The sequence below is a fragment of the Acomys russatus genome, chromosome 1 (assembly GCF_903995435.1).
Source record: "Acomys russatus chromosome 1, mAcoRus1.1, whole genome shotgun sequence".
NCBI classification, from domain to species: domain Eukaryota; kingdom Metazoa; phylum Chordata; class Mammalia; order Rodentia; family Muridae; genus Acomys; species Acomys russatus.
This window is the reverse complement of record NC_067137.1, coordinates 109,727,065-109,740,784: the sequence shown is the minus strand read 5'-3', so window position 1 is coordinate 109,740,784 and position 13,720 is coordinate 109,727,065. Positions and strand designations below refer to the sequence as shown.

Genomic DNA, 13,720 nt, shown 5'->3' with positions numbered 1-13,720 from the left:
TTAAACAGATTCTTGGACTGGTGGTTCATATTCATCAGATCATTCAACTTAGCACCTGTCTCATCACCAGTTGTCTTTTTCCAGAGCTACCACCTTCACCACAGAGCTCCATTAGTTTTCTCAACTCAAACTTGGGCTTCTTCTGCATTTTCACTCTCCTAAGGAAGACGTCATGAAGAGGATAGATGTGCTGACAAGCCTTTTCTATGTCTTTTCCAATGTTGTCTGGAACCACTTCCTTCAAGCCATTTGCCTTCACTTATTGGGTCATGATTTCCATTATCTTCTGGGTCTGGCGTACCTGCTGGTGCTGCACATATGATGTCTTTTGTATCTGGTTGTTGCATTTTTGGGGGCGAATCCAACACAGAAAAGACGGAGCAAAAAACCATTGGTCATCTTGACAGCAACATGAGCTTCAATCATGGTCTGCCACTTTTTGACCATGGAACACATTTTCCCCCTGGTAAGATCCATGCCATGGAAGTTAGTTAGACAGTTTTTGCCCTGAACATCCTCAGTAATTAACTTGAATTTTCTAAACGCAACTTTGTCGTTCTGTAGATCAGCAAGGCCCACTTCAAACACACAACCCTTGAGGCTATCAGGTGCAATTTTGGTTCCTTGAGTCTTCGTGACTGGTGTTTTCCCAGTGTTTCTAATATTGAACATAGCCGGAGCTTTGACATTGTACCAGTCTTTCTTAGAAAATGGATCAACCACTTTCTTCTTGGCTCCCTTCCTGTTGCCTTTTGTCAGGTGCTTGTTCTTGACAACCCCCATGGTGCTGCTCATAGAGGCAAAAGGGCAGAAGCCAGGTTTTCTTTTTTAATTATTTATTTTTAATTTGTCCACTTTACATCCTAGTTGTTGCCCCCTTTGCCTCTTTGCCTCCTGATCCCACACTCCCTCCTTCATACCTCTCCTACCTCCCCTAGTCCTCAGAAAGTGGAGCTCTGCTCTCGTAACATCTGACTTCAGCCAAGAAGTCTCATCTGGACTCCCTGTATCTTCTTCCTATGTGGTTTGGCAAGACCACCCCAGCAGGGGTAAATCATCAATGTGTGGGGGCCAGAGTCCATGTCAGAAGTAGTCCCTACTCCCCATCTTATGGGACCCACAAAGAGACTGTGCTGCCTGTCTACTGCATCTGAGCAGAGGGCCTAGGTCCTCACCATGCATGGTCCTTAGTTGGTGCATCAGTCCCTGAAGCACCCCCCTCTTCTGCACAGATTTGTTGATTCCATTGGTCTCCTTGTGGAGTTCCTGGCCCCCTCCAGGTCCTTCTGTCCCTCCTAACTCTTCCATAAGCCTCCTTGTGCTCCATCCCAAAGTGTGGCTGTGTGTCTCAGCATTTGCTTGGATCCATGCTTGGTGCAGACTTTCAGAGGACCTCTATGGTAGGCTCCCTTCCTGTGCCCTCTCTTCAACTGCTTCTGAGGTATATTCTTTTTTCCCTTCTGAATGAGAATTAAGCTTCTCCCTAGGGTCCTCCTTGTTATTCAGCTTCTTTAGGTCTGTGTAGTGTAGTGTGGTTGTCTTGTATTGTGTGGCTAATATCCACTTATAAGTGAGTATATACCATGTGTATCTTTCTGCATCTGGGTTGCTTCACTCAGGATGATTGTTTCTAGTTCCATTCATTTGCCTGCAGATTTTAAGATTCCTTTGTTTTTAATATCTGAGTAGTATTCCATTGTGTAAATGTGCCACATTTTTTATCCATTATTTGGTTGAGAGACATCTAGGTTATTTCCAGATTGTGGCTATTATGAAAAAGCTGCTATGAACATAGTTGAGCATATGTCCTTGTTGTATGGTGGAGCATCTTTCAGGTATATATGCCCAGAAGTGGTATAGCTGGGTCTTGAGGTAGAACTATTAATATTATAGCAGAGATCTTATATTCATTACAATAATTACCTTTAATTGTATGTCTCCCATGTTGGTTTTCATTTTGTTCTAATTATGTGTTATTGTTGTTGTTGTTGGTTTGTTTATATTCATCCTTGTTTCTTCTACAGAGATTGAAGAACGCAGTGTCAAGAGCTGAGTTTTCACAGTTGGCTGCCTCAGCAGTCGTCTTAATTTGGTAACAGCCAATCAGCTGCTGTTAAGCACAGGAGCCAACTAAGGAAAATCTAAAGGATAGCTAGTTGGAATTTCCAAGTAACTGCCTCCGTCAAGAGGAACAGAATGGATGGCTACTTGTAGAAAAATGCAAATAAACCCTTATTTATTGCCCTGCACAAAACTAAAGTCCAAGTGGATTAACATCCTCAACATAAAACCAGACACACTAAATCTGTTAGAAGAAAAAGTAGGGAAGAGCCTTGAACTCATTGGCACGGAAGACAACCTCCTGAACAGAATACCAATAGCCCAGGCTCTAAAATCAATAGTTAATAATTGGGATCTCATTAGGATGTGCAAAAAGGGGAACACTTGTCCATTGCTGGTCTAGTGATTTCTCAAAAAATTGGGGATAATTCTACCTCAAGACTCAGCTATTCTACTCCTGGGCATATACCCAAAAGATGCTCCACCATTCAACAAGAAAATTTGCTTAACTATGTTCATAACAGCTTTATTCATAATAGCCAGAATCTGGAAACAACCTAGACATCCCTCAACCTAATAATGGATAAAGAAAATATGGTACATTTACACAATGGAATACTTCTCAGGTATTTAAAAATAAGGAAAATTTGAAATCTGCAGGCAAATGAACAGAAAAAGATCATCCTGAGTGAGGTGACCTGACCCAGAAAGACACGCATGGTGTGTACTCACTCATGAGCAGATATTAGCCACAGAGTACAGGGCAATCACACTACAATACAGAGACTGCTATGCCAAACAAGGACCATGTATAATGTGAGCCTAGACCCTCTGCTCAGATATAACAGACAGGCAGCACAGACTCTTGTGGGGCCGACAATATGGGGAGTAGGGACTACTTCTGACATGGACTCTGGCCCCTCAATGTTGACCGCTTTCCCCTAGCAGTGTGGCCTTGCCAGGCCACAGAGGAAGAGGATACAGATGAGTCTTTGATAGGCAGAGGTCAGATGTTAGGGGGAAAGGAGTCCCCTTTCTGTGGACTATAGCAGGGAGGGAGAGGGAATGAGGGAGAGAGAGGGATCAGGAAGTGATGGATGGGGGGGGGCTACAATCAGGATGTGAAGAATTCAAACTGCAGAACAAGGCTCTGAGACTGGCTGAGACATGAATGTTTACACATAGACAATGCTTCTTCTTGGTTACAGAATCCATGTGATTTATTATTAGATGCCATTCTTCTTATGGCATGAGTGAAGATTTACAAATGTCTTCCTTCTGCTCATAAAAAGAGCAGAGAACCATCCTTAATTGTTCTGTGCATCATGCACACCTCATATATTTATAATTTTAAGACTGTATAATGCTTGTGAGAAATTATATGTTTTCAGAACAAATGAACTGAACACTGACACTGGATCAGACCTGATGGGAGTCAATCTTTTCAGCATGCAGGACACTGACATCCTGCATCCTTCATATTCTGGCACCAAGTGCTTCTGTTGCTGTTCCTCATCAGAACAAGACAGCTCCCAGGACAGCTTCAAAGAAAGTTTCTGATCCCAATTACTCCAGCAATTCAGACTGTCTCACACAGAACTTTAGTTAAGCCTGGAATTTCTCAACATTTAGAAACTGGACCACAAATGCTATTCCTAGCTTGCTTAACCATTTTCCCCAACTTTATTTGGGGCCCCAAATCAGCCAGAAGAAACCTTAAGAGAACGACACTCTATTTCCCTTAGGGGGCGTTGGGTAGGTTTTTTGGTTGCTTTCTTGGACTAGAGAGGTTTATTTTCATTGGGAGTTAATTGTAAGTTATTAATGGTCTTATTCAGAGAGAAATCAAGGTTGGACTCAGGAATGTCTCTCTTTTCCCTTATCTTTCTTACCTAGGTTTGGAGATAGGAGTTGAAAAGAAAGAAGGGGGAATATAGAAAAATATTGGAATGATAGGAGAAAAAGTAGATTATTGAATCTACTGCTCAGGTTAATGTCTTACTTGTTACTCCCAAGGCTATTTTTAATTAACTGGTGTATAACTTTGCATATTGATGCAAAATAAGCTTAATTTTGATACATTGGCATATAATTCAAATGTGAGATTAGATTATTCATCACACACTCTTCCCTAACATGGAGTATTACACCCATACAACTCAATTATAATGCAAGGCTTGCTCCTAATACTTTGAAAGTGCTATTGCAGACTGCTTAGGATAATTAAGTAATATAAATCGTTAGTCGACCAAATCATGGTTATGTCAATTACTAGTCTATTTCTATCACAAGAATATAAATCCTAAGTTTAACAGGTAAGTAGGATTCTATATAGTTAGAGAAGGTCTTCAAAAACCTCAGAGACCTACAAAACATGGCATTTAATGACATTTTCATTAAGCTGGGCATGGTAGCACACGCCTTTAATCCCAGTACTCTGGAGGCAGAAGCAGGCAGATCTCTATGAGTTCAAGACCAGCCTGGTCCATAAAGCTAATCCAGGCAACCATGTCTTAGGGAGGAAAAAAAAAGATGTTTTTATTGTTTTAAAGATTCATTGACAAGACAGGTTAACTCCAGGCAATACCCAGCCTACTCAAAGAAGATGAACATCAAAGAACCTCCTTATGGAGTTGGCTTCAAGTGTGGCAAACAAGCTATTGGACAAAATGTCCTCATTTCTGCCACAGAATTCTGCCTAAAAATGGGCAAGATTAGATGCAGGCAGAGTCAACGGCCAAACTCTGCAAAGATAGGGTAAGCAAGTCCTCAATAGTTCCTGCTATGATGGGGTTGAAGACCATAGAGTTTAGTTTTACAATTAAGCTTAGTTGTTTAGGGGTTAAGATGTTTTTAAGTCTAGATAGGTGTTATAGGTTGATAAAGATGGCATAGGATATTGATTTTCATTCAGCATATTAGATGCACCAAGATAGGAAAGATGTTCTCTTCAAGGTTGTCAAATACAAATAGCCAAAACACTATGTATGTAATATTTACATAATTCCTGATTGTTTCACGGTTTTTCTTGCTGTAGGTAGTTTATTGTATATATGTGTAATACTATAAATATATGTTTTGAAAAGAAAAAAATTTTAAAAAGAAACACATATATAGTTCATTGGTCTTTAGTATATTCAGAGTTGTACAAGCTCACAAATATATATTTCCAGAACATTTCATCTTCTTGAAAGACAACACAAAGTCATGAACAGTCATTCCCCATTCTCCTTAGAGACTCTACTGCTCCTCATCCTGCCCTCTCTTCCTTTCCATTTTTCTAATTCTGTATAGCGTATATAGATAAAATATGGCCTCTTTCAGCTGTGTGTGTGTGTGTGTGTGTGTGTGTGTGTGTGTGTGTGTGTGTGTGCGCGTGCTCAAGCTCCATACATAGGGAGGGAAATGTCAATGTTTGTTCTTTGTACAGTTGAGTAAATGTCTACCCTAGACATAGCACATTTTTATGCATTAGATGATGAACACTAGACTTGTTTATATCTGTAGATCTTATAAGTAATGCTGTAGTGTATATAGTTCTATTTTGTGAAAATCGGTTTTGCTTTCTTTAGGGCACCTAGCCAGGAGTGGAGTTATTGGATTATATGGTGAGAAACTGCTGTTTCCCAAAGTTGTAATACTCTTTTCTTTTTCTGCCTTGAACTACTCAGGTCACATTTTGCCTATATCCTTACCAAAGCTTATTATAATCTCCTGGCATATATTAAATGATGTCTCTTCATAGTTTGATTTGCATTTCCCTAATGCTTCCTATCACTTCTTCTGCTTATTGGTCACTTGAATATCGCCTTAGAGAAATGCTATTCTGAGTCCTTGCCCACTGTTAATAGAGTATATGTTTTAGTTGGTAAATTATGTTATTTATATACTCTAAGAACAGATGTGATCTAAGATGTGATCTCCAAATATTTTCTTCTACTCTGTGGTTTGTGTCTCACATCCTCCAAGGGTTTTTAAAAGTTTTGTTCCTTGTGCTTTTTTTGTTGCATGCAGAAAATCATAGGCTGACGCAAGGTCTTAAAGGTTTACTGCTATTCCTGGACACAGATATTTGTAGGTTTGGTTTGGTTTGGTTTGGTTTTTGGCCCTTTGAACAACTTTATCACCCATCTTTTGATACTAGAATACATAAGACTCAATAGTCATTTTTGGAATAACTGAGGTTGATTTATTCAACGTTTTAAAATGAAAACCAAAAAAAAAAAAAAAATGAAAACAATCTGGGGCTCCTGTTAAAACATTTACAGTCCAGAGAGAGTCAGGACAGGAACTGACCCAAGCCTTGTCTTTTAAGACTTGACAGTCTCAAGAGAGAAAGGCCTCAATCTCATCTCCATGAGCAGACATCATTGAGTTATCACAGAGAAAGAGCTACATTGACCTAAATATGGCTTCATGAAGGGCCCCTGGGTCCTTCCATGCTGGAGAATAGTGATGCTGGTTGGGGAGGTCTGAAGACAAAAAGCTAACACCCAACAAAGGTGTTCTTTCTTTTAGTAGCACTGTGTCCCTTTTTCTCAATAACAAGAAAACCCAAGGAAGTCATTAGAAAGCAGTCCCCTCCCCTGCTGCACTGACAGTGTCTGCCAGGGTAGATGGGGAATGTAACTGACTACACTCTCAGCTGGTCTCTTCATTGGTAGGAGAGCAGCCAGAAAAGAAGATGCTAGTGCAGGCCAGAGTTCGCTTCCTTTTCTTCCCTGTGGCCTTGTTTTCTTGGGATTCCGTTGCTCCGTGTTTTATGTCTGGGAGAGCTAAGGAAACTGCAAGAGCAGTCTTCCTGGATAAAACTTGATCCATATCACGCATCTCTTTAAGCATCTTGGTACTGGGAGTGGCACAGACAGGGTTGAAGAAGTTCAGTCCTAGGTTCACCTCGGTAGGATCTTCCAGTTCGAAGGAACCTTCAGAATCCCGGTGCCGCTCGGGGGTGCCTCCCAAGCTATCTTGCTCTTGCTGGTGGTCACAGCACATTGTGGGGTCACAGCCACAGGCCGCCCTGCAGTCCAACGCTTGCTCCCTGCACCCACAGTGTTTTTTCCTACACCACCCCCTACAGGAAGACCCTTGGACGGTCTTCACAGACACTTTAGCCAGTTTCCCGGGTTTCCACTCCTTACCATAGGCAACACCATCTTCAGCCTCACTCAGCAAATGCTCTGAATGATACTTCAGATCGTTAGCGTCCATGCTTTGTTCCGGGAACTTGTCTGTAACACGGGATGGTGTGGGCGCAGGTGGAATGTAGTCCGAGGAAGAATCCGCACATTGAAGGCCATCCTTGGGAAGACGAGATTTCTGGCCTTTGGCTCCTTGAAGGAGGGTCAGGTTCTGCCTCATTATTTCATTCTCTTGGAGAAGCTGCTGGTTTCGCTCACACGCTTCTTGCATTTTCCTAAACTGCTCTTCCTGACCCTGCAATGCGCTCAGCAGCTGCTGTTCCTTTGCACTGACTGACACCTCCAGCTGCTTCTCTGCCATGTGGCTTCGCTGCAGCTGACTGAGAAGGCACAGCACCTTCTCCTGGTGCTTCTGCTCCACCTTAAGCAGCTCAGCTTTCAAGTCTGTCTCTACTTCAACGAGACGACTTTGCTCCTCAAGCAGCAGTTTCTGCATTTTACAATTACTAGCGCGGCTCTGTTTCAGGCTGCTTTCAAGCTCACTGACCCAAAGTTTAGAGGAGACCACCTCTCCAACTAAATATTTTAGGGCACATTTGGCTTCCAGGGTCGTAGCAATATCCTCCCAGTGTCGTTTTGACCTGTCTTCACTTTCTGCGTCCAGGAGCCTTTGCTGTAGGTCAGCAATCTGAGCACTCCTGAGTTCCATTTCAGCCTCCAGACTTCCAGTCTGCTCTATAATAGAATCCGCTGGCTCTGAAACATGACCACATACTTCATCACTGGCAGCTGTGCACCTCTGGAGCTTAGGAGGCGTGTTCTCCCCAGGTGCCTTGTTTTCTTTAAGCTGAGTCACATCCCGGGCTAGGATCTTTCGCTCTTCAAGAAGGTCATTCAGATGGCGTTTGACTTCCTCAGTACTGACCATTACTTCAATTTCACCTTTAAGCCAGTTCTTCACTCGTGTGTCTGTGCCTTCTCTTCCACGGCTCTGCGTCTCTTTGCGTTTTTCTGCTGCTTCCCGTTGCTTTCGGAGGGCATCCTTAAGGCGCTTGTTAGCCGCTGCTGCCTCTTCGGTTTTACGCCTGAGCACGTTGGACTGTTTCTGGAAGTCTCTTTCCAGTTTAAGCAGCTCATACCGCCTTTTACGGTCTTGTTCTTTTAACTGGATTACTTCCTTGTCTTTCTGTTGCTTCCACTGTCTAGACTTTTCAGCATCTTCCTTCATCTGGCGCATCAACTGGACTCGCTGAGTTTTCATCATCTGTATCTCCAGAGTCAGTCTGGAGATGGTATTCTCAGTGGACTCTTTCAGTACCAGGAGTTTGGACTGTTCTTTTAGTTTCTTCTTCAGATTGCCTATTTGAGCCTCCAGCTCTTGGAGACATTTGCGGCGGTGCTCACTCAACTTGGCTTGGTTGACATCCTTCTTTGTCATCTGAAGATCCAGAAGCAATTGGTCCTTTTCCTTCTGCAGACTGGTGACTTCTGATTCTAAGCTTTTGATGTCTGCCTCATACTGGCACTGAATGGGCTGTAGTTGGCCACCGTTGGAAGTTATCTTCCTAGCTAGGGCCTCTTTCAGCACAAGGGCTTTATTCAGCTCAGTGAGTTCCTTAGACTTCTGAGCTTGCTGTAGAGCATGCTGTGTGGTGAAAGCGTCCGAAGACGTCATCTCTGGACTGATCGCCTCTTGAGCACCTAGTTCCATCGCCGATTCAGCGGCTGCGTCCAGGAAAGCAACTGTTTCGTCTGATAGACAAATAATCACTTGCTGTAGACTGCAAATCGTCTCTACGTTTTCTATTAATTCCTGGTCTTCCAACCTCCCCATTAGCTTTTGCAGATCCACTTTACAGGCCGCATGATGCCTGAGCTCTTGCAGCCTGGTGTTGATTTTTTCATTCGCTTGCTCTGTCACAATGATCCTTTCCAACATCCGGGCAGCCTCACCAGTTGCCTCGCTCAGAGCATGGCTCAATTTTTCATTGTCCTCTACCAGGGACTGATTCTTCTCCATCAGAGATCGGAGAGTCTCTGATGGCTCCGCTTCTATAGATCTAGGCAGGCTGCCTCCGTGGGCCTGTAGCAATAGGACCTGTAGCTGCTGTACCTGATGCTTAAGACGATTAAGTTCAGCTGTCTGGGGATCAGTATTAACTACAGCTTTGTTCCTGATTTTTCTAGCTCTGTCAGCATAGCGGAGGGTATTTACTGTTTCCTCTAGATTGGAGTCGGCAGGACTCACACAGGCGATCATAAGAGTGTGGCTGTTGCCTCCCAGAGAATCTTGAAGCAGGCGAGTTAACTTGGAATCTCTGTAGGGCACAAAGCTACCCTTTTTGCCGTCTCCAAGAGCGCTGATCACATTTCCCAAGCACAGGAGTCCACGGTTAATACTAATACCCTCCTTCAGGCGATCCCCTTCCGCCTTGGTTTTCTTCTGTCTTTCTGACCCGGCGAGATCTACAAGACACAACTTCGAGTGAAAGCTGCTGTCCTTGTCAGTTTTCTTCCTTTGCCTTATGGAAATTGTGAAGATGGCATGAGATCGGGAAGACTGTGAATTCATAGCTGTGGCAGCTACAGTCCTAGAGTTGTTGCCCTGCTCCAAACAGGAAATCACGTCGGACGCAACTGAAACCGTCTTCTCGGTGAGTCCCACAATCTTTATGCCTGCCCTGGGATCCTCCCGGATATGTATTTGAGCTGCTTTCTCACAAGGCGAGCACAGAAGATCCAAAATTTCTTCATTGTAAATCTCCAAGTAAGACACACTCAGTGTGAACTCGGAGTCTCTCTTTTCATCCATTTCTTTGAAAAGAAGTTGTACTACCCTAGGAATAACCCCAATGGTTGGTTCATTGTCTTCATCTGCACTATATGAACCCCCCATAGAGTAGGTTTTTCCAGAGCCGGTCTGCCCGTAAGCCAGGACAGTGGCATTGTAACCTTTGAATACGTCTTTAATGAGTGGTGCTACTGCTGTGTTGAAGACCTCCTCCTGTTCAGTGGAGGGGTCAAACACAAAATCGAAGGTAAAGGATTTATCTGTACCAATTACCACCTGAGGCTTCCCGGGCACAAAGGAAAGACACATCTGACAGCCCTCGCTAATCTCTTTAGGAACCAGAGGGCGACAACGCAATGCCACTCTTACAGGAATTCCCTTCACCTCTTCCTTCATGATGCTAGCTCAGCATCTGCCCAAAGTAATTGCTCTTCCCTTCCCCTTCCCTGTCTCTCCTGGTCCCCTCTCAACTGGAGTTTTTAACCGCTGTTTCCAAACCTTGTCAGAGGCGCCAGCCAATCAGAGAGCAGGCAGCCTGTGGGCGGAGCCTGAGAGTGCACTCCCGCACCTTATATTGAAGAGTATTGGGATTTTTTTTTTTTTTGTCGGTTTGCTTTGTTTTGCTGATTAAATTGTTTTTATCATCTCTGTCGAAAACTATACTAGTGTCTTGATCTGTGTGTCTAACCTTTATGTTAATACCATATGGCTTGATTTGTCTTGATATCGTGACGTTGTGCTAATATTTGTGTTTTTTAAAAAGATTTATTTATTTTATGTAAATGGGTACACTGTCTTCATGCACACCAGAAGAGGGCATCAGATCTCATTATAGATGGTTGTGAGCCACCATACGGTTGCTGGGAATTGAACTCAGGACCTCTGGAAGACCAGTCCGTGCTCTTAATCGCTGAGCCATCTCTCCAGCCAGAAGCCTCAATTCGCTTTTTTCAATTGACTTTTTCCCTATTACGAGTCCCTTTGGTTTCTTAGTTTTAGGATAACCTTACCAGTGACTATAAAATAGCCTGCTGAGAGTAGTTCAATCTGTAAACAAATGTGGTTAACACTGCCATTTTAATAGCATAGAGTTTGCAAATAATAACCACATGAGACACCTTTCCGTTCATTTAGATCTTGATTTCTGCCAACAATATCATGCAGTTTTCAAGTGTACCTTTCTATATTTATTTGTTAAATCTATTCCCAAACATTTCATTTTTTTTGTATACTTTTCTTTCATTTTACAACGTTGCTGAATATATTGTGAGTTCTAACAGATTTTATTAGTCACCTAAATTTTGAAAGACTGTTTTGTCAGAAATGCCATTTCTCATTAGCTTAATTTTCTTTCAGCATTTTCAAAATGCCACTCTAAAGTCACTTGGCACTATTGTCTCTAGATAAGACGTTGACTTTAAATTTTAATCATTCTCTCTCTCTGCAGTGTGTTATTCTCTATACATGGTTACATTTTTCTCTTTGTAGTTTCCTGGCTGGGTAGCTGAACCTCATATTTCATGTCTGCCAAATGTTGAAAACCTTCAATAATTTTTTCTGCATTTTTTTTTTGCCATTTCATTTGTTTATTTTCTTCTTAGGACTCTATAATTATAATACTTTTGGAAACCGGGGCTGGAGAGATGGCTCAGGAGTTAAGAGCAAGGTCTGCTCTTCCAGAGGACCCTAGTCGAATTCCCAGCATCCATATGGCAGTTCACAATTGTCTGTAACTCCTGTTCTAGGGGATCTGACACCCTAACACATATATACATGCAGTAAAAAGAAACCAATGTACATTAGATTAAAAATAATTATTAAAAATAAAAATTTGGAAGACAGAAAAGTTAAAACGTTTTCATGTTTCTAATGTTTCTGCATGTACACCCACAGGCCAGAAGAGGGCACTAGATCTCATTTATGCGTGGTTATGAGCCATCGTGCGGTTACTGGGAATTGAACTCAGGACCTTTGAAAGAATAGTCAGTGCTCTTAACCTCTAAGTCATCTCTCCAACTCCCTCTTTTTTCTAAATTTAACTGATACATAAAAATATAAAAATTGTACATAGTAGTGGACTATCAACTGATATTTTAATAAATGTACATATTGTACAATGTTTGCATTAGGTTAAATATAGTCTCTCCTCAAACATGTTTTACTTTTGTTCATCTTGTTTCTGTTTTCTAGTGTTTCTTTTTACTTGAGACAGCATCTCCTGCCTTATGGTAAAAATATTAAGTTCCCCTTTTCTAGTTTCTTTAAATATGTCGTACATTACAGCTCTCTCCAGCCACGCTTCTACTTCCTTCTCCTTTAGAATTAGGTAAACTGTATGTCTTGAAATTCGCTCTTTCCCTTACCTATCTTATTCAGTCTCCGATTGATCCTATTTAGCATATATTATGCTGCAGTTATACTTACAGCCTTATTGGTCACATTTCTTTTTCTTTATATACCTTTTCTGCTCCGGAATTATTGATGCATGCACCCATTAAGACAGTTTCTATGCAAAGACTTGTAAAAACATTTAACTTCTGCCTGTTCACTGAAATTCAAATCAGCCAATTGTCTGCATTCCCCCCCCCCCATAATATCAGTTACTTTTGTGTGTTTATTTTTCTATCAGCTCAGAAAAGATTCAACTCTGTGGTTCCTGGGCTGTTCCGACATGTGGTTGTATCATTAAATATCTTAATAACATTGCCATCAATCTATTGTTACAAGCAATGGTGCAAACTACACTTGAACATATGCTGTTTCACTCATATGCAAGTATAACATTGGGAAAATCCCTAACAGTCATCGGCTAATGAAAACTCTTTATCTATAGGTTTACACATGCAAATGCATTTGGATATTTTTTCACTAATTTTACTTTTAGAAGATCAGGCAGGTAACAAAATTTAGTGATCAGAATAAATATTTGTAAAGCTCAAAGTATTTTTAAATGATGAGCAGAATACCAATATTTAAATAAAGATTAATGATACTTTAAAGAAATGAGGCAGAATATGCCGAAAATAAGTGTTGATGCTTACATTGTAAAATAATATAGTGAGGCAGTAGTGGTGCATGCCTTTAACCCTAGAGGCAGAGGCAGAAGAATCTCTGAGTTTGAGGCCAGCCTGGTCTACAGAGTGAGTTCTAGGACAGCCAAAGTTACATTTTTTTTTAAAAGTATTCTGATTTCTTTTTTTTTTTTTCTTTTTTTCTTTTTTTAAGTTCAGCAATCTGATTGTCCAGTTAATTGATATTCGGGGGGGGGGGGGAATCACAGTCACCTTTAGCAGCATTGACTTCATGTAACAAATTCAACTTTGACTCGTGCTATGTGACAGACTTTTGCTGGGGAGATGCAACCCATGCATCTACTCGCTCCACAAAGGGAGCCAGCGACAGACCAAAGCGACTATCGCACCAGTGTCCATCGTGGTGAACCCATGAGTCTTTCCAGGGCTTACTAACCGTGTTTGGGAGGTTACTTAGGAGAAACATGGCTAACTCAGATGCAGTGACGTGACCAGCAAGCCCACCCTAACATGGGTTGTGACTCCCAGAACCTGCAGCACGGTAGCTCTACAAGCTTGCACACAGCCCTCTCTCTCTCTCTCTCTCTCTCTCTCTCTCTCTCTCTCTCTCTCTCTCTCTCTCTCTCTCTCTCTCTCCTGGGATGCCTGCTCAGTTGCTAAAATATTGGGGAAAGTATACTTCCTATGGTGGGATA

General features: G+C 41.9%; 1 protein-coding gene and 1 pseudogene across 1 annotated transcript; both read right to left on the bottom strand.

The window, feature by feature from the left end:
- LOC127196527 (40S ribosomal protein S3a-like) lies at positions 1-783 on the bottom strand (annotated as a pseudogene).
- Positions 784-6,702: 5,919 nt separating this feature from the next.
- LOC127193197 (chromosome-associated kinesin KIF4A-like) lies at positions 6,703-10,389 on the bottom strand. Its single transcript, XM_051150530.1, has one exon. It carries the CDS (start codon positions 10,387-10,389, stop codon positions 6,703-6,705), a length of 3,687 nt encoding a protein of 1,228 aa, XP_051006487.1.
- Positions 10,390-13,720: the final 3,331 nt, after the last annotated feature.

Coding starts and splice junctions, on each gene's coding strand:
- LOC127193197 (XM_051150530.1), bottom strand. CDS start 10,389: ATGAAGGAAGAGGTGAAGGGAATTCCTGTAAGAGTGGCATTGCGTTGT.